This window comes from Meleagris gallopavo, chromosome 5, assembly GCF_905368555.1.
Source record: "Meleagris gallopavo chromosome 5, MGAL_WU_HG_1.1, whole genome shotgun sequence".
In the NCBI taxonomy this organism is placed as follows: Eukaryota; Metazoa; Chordata; class Aves; order Galliformes; family Phasianidae; genus Meleagris; species Meleagris gallopavo.
This window is the reverse complement of record NC_139408.1, coordinates 28,671,578-28,683,923: the sequence shown is the minus strand read 5'-3', so window position 1 is coordinate 28,683,923 and position 12,346 is coordinate 28,671,578. Positions and strand designations below refer to the sequence as shown.

General features: G+C 35.6%; 1 protein-coding gene across 14 annotated transcripts in view; it reads left to right on the top strand.

Annotated features, from left to right (window-relative positions):
* The window catches only part of GPHN (gephyrin), a 262,511-nt gene that overhangs the window by 209,375 nt on the left and 40,790 nt on the right, over nt 1–12,346 (top strand). For all 14 annotated transcript variants that reach the window (XR_014883571.1, XM_085225016.1, XM_085225019.1 and 11 more), the window contains 2 exons: nt 2,361–2,403; nt 7,348–7,485. Coding sequence is in view for 13 of the 14 variants with exons in the window: in XM_085225016.1 (XP_085081142.1) it covers nt 2,361–2,403; nt 7,348–7,485 (181 nt within the window). In the remaining variant the exon portion in view is untranslated. The remainder of the gene's footprint in view (nt 1–2,360; nt 2,404–7,347; nt 7,486–12,346) is intronic.

The window sequence follows — 12,346 nt, the reverse complement described above, 5'->3', positions numbered from 1 at the left end:
ACTCGAGAGTAACTATTACTGCTCAAAGGAGCTGTTTTCCATTCGCAAACATTGCTTTGCGCTATGGGTTTGGGCTCCTTCTGTTCCTCCACTTTGTTGAAGACTCTCTCTTGACTTCCATTTTACTTCTTTAGCACTGTCTTTGTCTGCTAACATTTTTCCTCCTTCTCTAGTAGCTTTAATCTGTGTCCTTTGGATCACATATTTTACTTAGTTTATTTTAGTAGATCGTTTCAAAGTTTGTGTTTTGTATTTTTGTTTTTATGCCTTTTTTTCTTTAGGACTACATTATCTCACTGAGTTTCGTTCTGCAGTTTGCTGAATTGCTTGGTTATTTTGCAGCAGGCACATTCCACGTTTTCTCTTTTCATATGGTTTGCAGTGAGAAATAAGAGAGCCTCTTCCATTCTATACAATAGTCTTACACATATAGACCTATGTCTTCTTTGGCATACACCGTCTTTTGGCTTGCCACGTCCCATCCTGCTTCTCTATTTCTCTCTCTCACTCTGTGCCTCTCTCTGTTGTGCTTTCTGTCCAATCATTATACCATCCTTTTGGTCCAGAATTGTCCTTTGGTAAATTACAGATAAATACTTCTTTTACTTCTTTCAATGAGAGTTCATGTCATACCTTTGAAATTTGATAAAACAAGTCTGGGCCAAATTTGGGCATCATTAATTTTTTGTTTGCAGTTTTCTTGTGTAGTATTTTTGGTGGGAAGGAGGGAGGCTTTGGTTTTGATTTGTTGTGGTTTTTTTTAGACAACAGTTTTTTTTCAGGAAAGGACACCATAATCCACTCTAAGTTGCAACATTACTTTCCATAAGTTATTCCATTACAATAAATAGACTGTGTTGCGCTGTAGAATCTGATTTTTTATGTGAATACACATTTGGGGCAAGCTGCTGTGGAACGGAAGAAAGAGGTCTAGAAATGGGGCACAGCTCTTTTCAGCCTTAAATGGCTGTTTCTTTATGAAGACAGTCTTTTAGGGGCTGAGTGTGTATCATTCCTCATTAATCGTCAGACCATACATATTCACATTCAAAACAAGTTTTCTTTACCTACAAATTCTAACTGTAGTCTAAAAATAATCTGGATCCATTCCTTCATTTTTCAGCAAATATAAAAGTTTGGAAAGGAAAATTGCACCCTCAAGTGTCACCTGTGCTATTCCGCTTCTTTTACTATTTGTACTTAGTCTTGCTTATTATTCCTCCCAGAAATTTAGCAATGCAGTTGTCACTAAAGTAAAAACGAGAAGGATTCAGTTCATACTCTTAGTGGTTTGTCTTCCTGTGAAGTTTGTGTTAGCCTGTATGCAGCCAGGGGTTTGTCCACAAAAAGATCTCCTTATTCAGGTCTCACCAGCCCGGTCAGCTGGCCTGTCATAAGGCAGATTGCTGTTCAAATTAGTCTGTCTAAAAACTTGCACCCAGTATTAGTATATAGAGTGGGATCTTTTCAAACTTGAAAATTATCAAGAGCTGACATTTCAGTAAAGTTCAAACTGTGTTGTGTTTACAGGACTGATACACTTCAAAAACATATTTTTAAAAATCATGGTAACCAGATGGAACTCTAAATATCCCATGTTAATAGAGTATAAGACCAGCGTGAATCCTCCAGTTTCACTGCAGTCAGTCATACCTATCTGGAATAGCACAGTGGCAGTAAGCATTCAGGGAGGGGATTTATTGAGAAACCAGTTGTCATTCTCACACTATTACTATTACTATTATTACTATTACTTTAAAGTAGAATTGCACTGTGAAATCCATACTGAATGTAACATTTCTTTTAACTGAACAGAAAGAACGAAGAAAATTTATCTGGCTCCAGACAGGAGTGTTTATACAACTGTGAGCTGTCTGTGCAATTTGAAGAAGGATTATTGAATATTTTCAGAACCAGTTTAATTCTATAAAGTACCTGTACATTATCAATAATGGAATTTTAACACTGGGCAATAATAGTTTTTGTCTAATCATAAAACAGAGGACATAGATTCAGAATTACTCTAATGGCAATTGTACACAAAAATGTGGATTTTTCTTTTAAAACTGGAGCTTAACAAATAATTTTAATTGCTGTGTTCTTTGAGTTTGCTCTATTAATCTGTCCTTAGGCCATCTTGGGTTTTTCTTGAAGGGAAAGTTTAAATTGCCTGCATTAGATTCTGATCATCAGCTAGTACACTTGTGCTTAAATATATTTATTTCTTGTAGGGTAGGGACAAATGCTGCTGAGAATATGTAGAGCCTCTGTCTTAGATCCCAGGAGCTTGCCCATTTTATCTCTGTATTTTGCATTCTTGTTAACTTCTGTAGCTCATAGGCTCTGTGCTCTCTCTGCAGGTCCAGTCTAGGTGCAGCAGCAAGGAGAACATCCTCCGAGCAAGTAAGTACTGAAACTTCGTATCTGTGTTGTGCAACTAGCACTACCCACAAGACAGCAAATTATAGTCAGGTGAGAAGGATAAGGCTGGAATGAAATTTAATATCTTAAGGGAATGAATTTCAGTTCAGAAAGAAAATAAAAGTGTATATAGCTTATAGTGCTCACATATTAATTGATAGTGGCCTTCTAATTTTTCTTCTCACGTTGTTTTTCTGATTACACTGAGGTCCCTGTTGTTTGTGATGATGTATTGTTGTAAATGATGCTGTGTGTGGAGGTGTGTGCAAGGACATAAAGAAACAACACTCAAAGATGATAAAAACCTCAAGCTGAAAATACACAATTTTTATTTTTATACCTGAATGTGAAATTCAGTACAGAAATTCAGTTGGAGTACATAAAACCCAATCAAATAACAAAAAGGTTAAGAATTCAGATTTGTGCTAAATGACCTGGTTTCTAATTTGTTAAATGCCTTTAATTTCTGTTTTATGGGAGTCTTTCCTAGTTTAAAATTTATTCAACCATAAATATACATATAAAACAACATACATAGGAAACTGTATTGATGATAGGAAAGACAGCTGTCAGGAATTTTCTGCATTATACAACCAATTGACTTAGCTGCTTCAATGCTAGAGGATCATTTTGTCTTATAAAATGCTGCTTAATGTAGGTAGTCATCTGATATTTGTGAAAGATACTTGGGAAGGTCTGAGGAGTTATTTAATGTCATCTACGTGATGCCTTGAAACTAAAATTTAGCACGTGTTTCTAGGACAACAAATGAATAAAGGATTGTAGTTACACATGCATCTTCGTTTTTTTGTCCATTAAGGTTATTCATTTAAGCGCTAAACGGAAGGAATGCTTATTTCTGAGTGTTTTTTTTGTTTCTCTTGTATAAATACTGGGTGTTACTGCTGAAACAATGTTTCCTTGTCAGAAAATAGGATATTTGATCTGTTTTCAAGAAGTTTTCTAACTGGATTTTACCACAACCTTTGTCTAAACAAATGACATGGATTAGACACAGAGCTCCAAATTTGATGTTGTGCGCTTAACAACATTCAAAGCATTTGAAACCTCTGAATTCGTTCAAGATGGCTTTAAAAGGTCAAATGTTATTTTCTCAAGTAGTTAGCAGTGAATTTGATATAGCAGTAGAACACAAACATGTAAACATGTTTACTGGAAAAGACTATTGTTTCTAAAGAGAAGTGTGTTTCCATAGAGACAAAATTCTTTCTAAAAATAAACTTGAGGATTTTTTATACATCATTTATAAAATAGTACTTTATCAAAAGTATTGTAGTAGCAACTAGTGTAAAATAATGCATATTTTACTGTTTATTTGTGAAACAAAAGTTTTTTAATCCTGTAGGCAGTACAGAGGAACAACAGGAAAGGAGTTTGGTTTCTCTTTTTTTGTGTGTGTTCTTAGAGTAGCTACTGACACAGTTCCTACTGTTAACCAGTTAAAAAAGTTAATCAGTGCGCTTCTTGGAGGTACATGGGTCTCTGCAAAAGTGATGCCTCCTATTTATTTCCATGGGAACTACAACAGATACAAAAGGGCGGCACGTTCTCACTACAGAGCACTATTTTTTCCGTGTAGTCACCAACTTTAGCTCTGCATTTTCACCACTTTCATAATGGGATGTTGGTGGGAAAGTTCAACCTCTGCCATACCATGAACACTGACCTCTGACAATGTGGGCCAACATAATAAAATTGGAGGCATTACTTTTGTAGCAGCACATTGTTGCTAAGCAGATTTTTTTTCAGTGACATGTATGCGGGGAAAGGTCTGGGAGCTTGGACACTTTTTTTTTCTGTGCTTCAGAAATGCTTTATTTTCAATTTCCTCATTTTTATGAGGTTTCTAACAAAATACAGGCATGAGAATGCAAAAATTGTTGTTGAATCTTGGAATGCACCTTTCCACTAGTTACACTTGCATCTTACAATATAATTTTGATAATTTCTCGCTAGTTTGCTTGATAAGAAACTTACGTTTATGAGTGTGAAAAATCTTAGTATAGTTAAATTATATTTGATCAACTATTTCTCACTTCCTCGATATGACAACTACTATGTTAAGGGAAGGAATTAAATGAGTTAGAAGTTGTTTGTGCTAGACAAATTCACCTGCTTTTATCATCACATGATCTTCTAAGTACTTACAAAGATATTGTTTGAATAATTTCTTTCAGAATCTTTCCTGGGACTGGAATTAAGTCAGCAGTTTTGTTTGTCTCCACTTCTTTCCCTGAAAGATCATTACTGTGTTAATGGCAAAAAATGAATTAACTAAATCTCTCACATAGCAGATTTGAACAGTGCTGAAAGAAGTTTTGTGTAGACAAACATTACTGATTCAGCAAAATATAAGATTGCACGGTTGTTTTATAGGAAACTACACTTAGAACAATCATCTGGTTTCTTTTCCAGAATGTGAAGGCATGGACAGGAGAAAACGGGATAAGTAGAAAGCTATTGCAAAGCAAAATCGTGTCATTATTAACTGTGCTTTCTGTAATTTCTTAATACTATCTTAAAATAATTGATTTTGTTTTAGAAATAATTACGAATTAGCAACTGCTTAGTAGGATAGTAATGGATGGAAATAAGTTAAAAGCAAGTGAGTAGAGACAGAAGAAACTGGGAAGATATTAAGGATGATCAAAATGGGAACAGAAATACATGAGATAAAAATTGTCAATTAAAGAATACAACTGGACTGAAAAATGGCAGACAGACAACTTTTAGATCCTTTGAGCATGCTGAGGAACGTCGCCAGTAAAGCCAAGTGAAATCAATCATTAACCATAATCAGTGTATAAAATGTACATTAGAATTGCAGGCGGGCCTTACTACTGTGAGAAACTCTACTGAGGATGTCTTCTGCGTACAGCCAGGCATGAAACCTCATGATGCTTTAATGTCATTTTGTTGTTCTTGTTGTCCGGGTAGGGAAGGTGGCCAAGTGCTGATGATATTTTAGATTCATTTTACATAGAATTCTTGCCACATCTTGTACTTCTCTGAAGCAGTTCTTGTTAAAGTCCCTATTATACTCTTCATAGCCAAAGCTCCATAATTCAGTTTTGTTGTCTTTAAGCTGCCAGTTTCCTGGTCTTTTCTTAATATTCCAACAGCTCTTTCAATAAGACTTGTGTAGAATCACCTTTTTTTCTGGAAATCTCCAGATTTCTTCTGCTGTTCTACAGAGCTGTGTCCTTGATCCCCTTTCTTTATACTTTTAGACCTTACTGTGACCCATCAAACACAAATTCAGCCACTCTGTATGTGGAAATCTCCCTACTCTGTAAAGGTGTCTTGTTTTGCATGTCTCTAACATTGATTCTTAGCCATCCCCCAGTAAGTTTTACCAGTCACTATGGGCCAAACACAGTCCCCCTTAGCACTCTACACTGATATTACTTGAGCTTCATCTATGTCGTACACTTTGCTCTATTTTTCTGCAGTCTGTGCATATTTCTTGCAGAGTTGTTCTATACAAATCTTGAGATAGGACTTTTCCTCTCAATCTGAAGTTATTCTCAAGGTTCTTCATTTGTATTTCTAGATCATCTCATTTGGCTCCCACAAATACCCTCTTGTTACAGGCAGATCCATTCAAGATATTTCTAAAAATATCATTTTCTTAATCTTTTGGCTTGTATCTTTTACTCTTTTGTGCATTAGTGCAATAGTTCCTTCACTTTTGTTGCTCATCTTCATTTCAGAATCTTTCAAAGCTTGTTGTCCCTTGTTTATTCTCTCTCAGCATTAAGAAAGCACATACCCTACTGGCTTCATTTTCAAACAATTTTTTCACGTTTTCTTCCTTGTATTTGGGGAAAGCAAACTTCTATTGATCAATCGTTTTATCTTCATTCACATCAGAATTTAAACATCACTTATCCTGCAGTCACTTTGACTACAAAATCTTGCCCATAGATAGGATGCCCACTGACTTGAAACACTGTCTGTTGTTATGACTCCCATCTTAAATTACATTGCAAACTCACTGGAACAAGGTCCATTGTTATGTTTCATTTGTGCACAGTGTATTAATATGTGTTTGTGGAGCATGATTATACATATACTACTAGTAGTAATGATCTATGCTAAATCAGTAAAATCCTTATTGATTTCTGAGTTGCCAGTGTTTTAAAGACAGTATTAGAAATCCTTATTTACAGATGTTGGAACAGCATCAACAACCGCTTTAAATTTCCAGCCTTTATACGCTGCCAGTGCTAATGTCTCTTTTCTTTGTTAATTTTGACATTAATGTCTGATACAGTTGCTTGTTTTGTTGGGGCTTAGTCACAGTTGGGGAAGAAATGTGGTTTGTGTTTAAGTTGTGACATACAGAATCTTCTGTAGACCATTAGAGTCAAAGGCATGGTATATTAAATTTCTCTCCAAGGACATTATTGCAGATTTTGAATGGGAAATGGAGAAAAAGAACATATAATGGAACTCAGCAGGTCTGATTCTGACTGTCAGATTGCAGCTGCCCATCAGAAGGTTGTGGAAACAATCTAGAAAGAATGGAATGAGTGAATAATTTCTCCTGAGAAGTGGAACAGAGTTGGCTTCAGATTATCATCCACCATGTTAGATATTGCATCCTTCTTGAAATACCTCTGTTTCTGATTAACTGATCCTTTTATGCGTATCAAGACTTCTGGTGTATATTTCATTACAAGAAAGGATATACACTTTTATGAATGGTTTCACTGCTAACTGCTTTTTGTATTTAATCTCCCTTTTGATGCAATACCTTCCCAGCGTCTGTCATAAATGTGATAAGTAACTCAATTAATTTACCCCAAAGTGCTTAATGTATTCCAGCAAAGTGATTTAAATGAACATCACTGTTTACATCTACGCATAAAGGCATACATAACCATAGTGCTCTCTTTTCAGGTCACAGTGCTGTTGACATTACCAAGGTAGCAAGAAGACACCGCATGTCTCCGTTCCCATTAACATCTATGGACAAGGCCTTCATCACAGTTCTGGAGATGACCCCAGTGCTTGGAACAGAAATCATTAATTACAGAGGTACTTTACATGTAGTTAGATTTTTATGTGAGAAGTATGATGGTTATTTCCCATTTTTACAATCTTCTTAAGTGTTTGTCCTTCTAATAGCTTTTATGAGAGATCTAAGACTGACCTTCTCCAGCAGAAACTACTTTAGGAAATGACAATAATTGGAGTAGAATTCTCCTTTCAAAGTCAAGATAATGTGAACTAATCTCAATCTGGCTTCCTGAAGGAATCTGTAATTGAACTGTAATCAAATCTATGAATAAATTTTCTTATAATCTGTATAAATGCAACAAAGCTAAAACCAAGAAGCCACAGCTTGCCTCAGCGGTGAATGTAACACTGGATTTCTGAAGATGCCAACTGGCTTCAAATTGAACTGCAATGATTCGCTGAGTTCTTTCACTCTAAGAGTCTTACTTTCCCCCTTTCTAGTCTGACATTGATTAAATACTGAAATACAAATAAGACTGAAGTTTGAAGGGACTGGGAAACCATCAGGGATGCTTCCTGTTTATCCAAAGGTGAGGTGATGAGCAAAAAGATAGTGGCACCACAAGCCTGAAGAGTGAAAATGTTCAGGTCCTCAGTAGACTCCAGGTAGCAGAGAAGTACAAATGGTTCCTAATTTGGATATTCCCTCTTCTGTCTAGAAAGTTCAAAGATTACACGTCCTTCACCAAATCCTTATTCTGCTATAAGCCTTTGAGATGTTTTCACACTGACTGATTTAGTGTACGTACTTGGTAACGGGAAGTATATCTCTGTATAGATACTGCATATACTGCATTCAGAATAGCACCAAAACTGGACCAACAAGTAATACGCATATTACACACTGCTCTTTCATAATGGTATGCAGTTTGGTATGCCTAGGCATACCTATTAGACCTTCTTGGATAGTTGTCTGTATTCTGGGCCTGATCTTGAGGCTGTTTTTAGATGACAAGTGTTGACATGCATTTTGTGTGGAAGATGTCTGTGAATATAGGTAAGATACAAAGTTTTAATGCCATACATACTGCCAGTTTCAGTCCTGCTATCATTTGGATACTCATTTCTTTCTGACTTTTTTGAGTTTCTTGTTAAAGACTGCTTGCATTGAGAGTGATGAAAGTAAGGAATGGAGCTGCTGTAGTGTAAAACTGTTCCTCATAGCAGTTCTTTTTTGTTGTAATGTGCAGTATGAAGTCTACTACCTTAATTAATTTTTAAGAACGTGCATCCATTACTTGCAATCCAGGAATTTTCTTAATATATGTGTATTGAACATTGTAATAAAAATACAGAGGAAATATAAAGAGCTTAGTAAACTAGGACTGTTTATTAAAAAAGTTAGTCATTTACAGGCCCAACTTCCTTTTTTTTTTTCTTCCATTAGATTTAAAGGCAGCATTTTGTGGACAACATAATGAGTCACAGTGCTAGGTATGCTTATCTAAGAAGTATACATATGAAAAGGCATTTGTTGTAGATAAATCAACATGGGATTTAGTCTGCTAGAATAGTGGTAGCATACCTTGATAATATGTAGGCAAGAAAATATAAGAGAATATTGATGGGAAGGTTCAAGCTCTACTGCCATACCATCAGCATCCACCTCTGATGTCATGGGTCAACATAACAAAATAGGAGGCATCACTTTTGGAGCATCCTCATATTTGTGGACAGGAGCTTTTCTTCCAATGGAATTAAAAATGCAGCTAAAAAAAAATCTATTAGGGAGCCAGAAAATGAACATAATTCTCACATGGTACATGTAAGTTAACCATTTATTTATGTATATACACCGTTCTTATAGGCCCGTATTTATGCAGTTACAAAAGCAGTGAGTAGAAGTCTTCTCACATATCTAATCTGCAAACCTTTTCATTGGAATTATGGTAAAATTCAACAAAATCACAGCAAGTATCATGGCCTGCTGCCATATGCTTTGGTCAAGTTTTCACAATTCAATTTATTTCAATATTAAAAAATCAAAATATGGGCCAAGTATCAGGTTTTTCTTAATGCTGATAATGCTACCATACAAATAACAGAGTGATTCTGTCTAGACTGCATGGCCTTCAAAATGTCCTTACAGAGAATGAAGGTAATTGGTCTCACTTACGTGTTCATCTTCTGTATAGAATTTGATATATTCTTCTTTGTCAATGGCAATTTGATTGTTTCTGTTCTTATTCTATGACATGGGAATATGCTGTCAAGGTAAGAGAAGGCATTCTAGTATACCTTATAATATCTTATTTGATATTATACTTTATCTCTTCGTGTTACATTATTAAAGACACCAAATCTATGCTGATTCTGAGTCTGGAGCTGCTGCAGAGGTACATACTTGGTTTAATATTCATAATATGTAAATTATACAAACAAAGAATAATATTAACAAAGACGTATTCTTTAGTATCTTGGCAGTGTAGCATAAAACCACGTCTTATAAGTTATTTTTCAATAAGTATTTTAGTGGTGTAAGAATTTCTAATATATAGTATGAAATTACAGTATTGAGTCTTTAGGAAACATCCTAGAGGATACATCTTTGTGATACTACAGGTTTAATTATCATAATCTACAGATATAAATCTCCTGATGGGATCTCAGATCAAGTCTCTCATAAGATCAGGGGAGGATGAATAGTTACCTTGTGAAAAAAAGTCTTTCACATTGGTAAATGTATTGTTCAGTGCTTGGATAAATTACTTAACCTCTTTTATATTAAAAAACAACTGGACAGCCCTAAAACATTTCACACAAGCAGCATAAACCAAAGGTGTCTCAAGCTTTTTTCCGCCCACTGTTACCCATGTAACAGTGCTCCCAGTTAGCCTTGTATTCCAGCTAGATGCAGTTATCTAAATATTATTTTGTGGATATACAAGGTCAAGTCTTCAGACAGCATGATAACAATTATCATTTTCTAGCTAACAAAAGGAAGTTTAATTGATACCAAAAGTAGAAAGTAGAGACAACCAAGTCTTAACAGGCCATTAGACTTAAGCCTTGGAACTGAGGAGTTTTGCTAATTGAGTCCAATAGCCCTCTAACTTCTGTAGAGCTTGAACATGCTTTTCTGCTGCTTATTCGTTCTGAGTTTGTCAATTATTTTTATAGCATTGCATTTTCATATCACACTGAAGATACAGTAGTATTTATGAACTGGAAGATTTAAAGCTCTAGTACAATACCTGTCATCTCGCTACTTTATCCCACTACCAATACCCTTGAAAATCAAAATTCTTCACAGAACTAACCAGTTTCAACAGTTGAGCTTTAGAAAAGAAACACTTGGATTTGAAAAGTGCATTTCATGTCATGCTCTATTTTGCATTAGAATCAGAAAACTGTGGGCATCTCATGAAGCTGCTTAATGACATCAAAACATTTCAGAATATGTTTTGTGAATTGCAATTAATTAAAATAAATAATGAATGAGGTATTTCTTAAATGATTGTTCACATAAAGGGGAATAAAGAAGTGCTTCAGATTGTCCTTTAGTTGCTGACTACCTTCATTTTAAAAGCTCTGGCATTTAAAGGCTCTGGCAAGTAGTTCTTACATTTTTCTCTGCTTAATGGCATTCATTCCCACTACTGCCTTGCCATTTATTCACTTCAGATACTGCATGGCAGAATGCCAGGAACATACTGTTCAAATTTGCTCTGATTGGTGTGATTTTGCATGCAGACAAGAAGTAAAATGAAGATACGACGTGCCTACTAAAATTAGAAGCATCACTTTTGTATGAGATTCTGTGTGTCTGTGAGCAGAGGTTGTTTTTACCAGGCATTTGAAAGCTGGCTTTTCTGTGCTATAATTTAAATGTCTGCTTGTTCTTTTCAGTGCAAATGTTCAAGCTTTCAGTGAGCTTTCTAATAACTCCCATACTGTGTATTACAGTGATAAGCAGAAGTGCTAATAGCCATCATAAAAATGTTCTTCTAGTTGCTGTAATACGTTTTACCAGAATTTTCGTAGTAAGCTGTATTTCAAAAATACAACAAATATTTACTTGAGGCTGAATAGTTGGTATGTGAGTGCAATTATGTTAGAGTTACGATAATTACAAATAATTGCTTACTAAATCACATCGTGGTCATAAGTAAAATATAATACCACTTTGCTACAGCCGAACATTTCCAAAATACATAGGTCCACTTCTTGACAAAATATGTCTGTTTACTTAGAGACCCAGTCAGGTCTCCTACCTTCCTAGCAAATCCAGAGCGATGTAGATTTTCCTGTGGGGCTGCAAAAGGAGAAACATACTTCATTCAGATCTTTTGTTTATTGGCTTATCTGATATCCTACAGCATGCTTATCCACACAAATACACGTGGTAGGAGTAATTCTGAGTGAAAGCTCCCTCTCGTTCCTTCATGCTGTCAGGTGGATTTTGCCTTCCTGTGCCACAACAAGCTTCTGAGCAGTGGCCTCTGTTATAGAGGAGCTGCTTCTACTTAGACATACTGGAATCCATCAGACCCTTCCTACTCCACGTAGTCAGAAATGTAATAAATCCTCTTTATCACTGCGTGAAGGGATAAGATACATATTTTCCGTTCCATTCCACATTGTACAAGAAAGGCTCTTGCACTGTGAAAGCAAACAGGTAAAGTACATGAGACTGAGGGGGAAGTGGTTCATGTTGGTCTCTACAGTGAGGCAGAACCAAATTACAGCTCATCAGTCATGGTTGCTAAGTGAAGGGAAAGAGTATGTTTGAAACAGCTATTAAAATATTTAGAACTACTACAGCGTAAATTTACATAAATAAAACCCTAATTCTGACACTTATGTTCACTCATCCTCCAATAATCAGAAATGTTATCAGCAATTAGGCAAAGCTAACCTATTGCAAAACTCCTTTTTC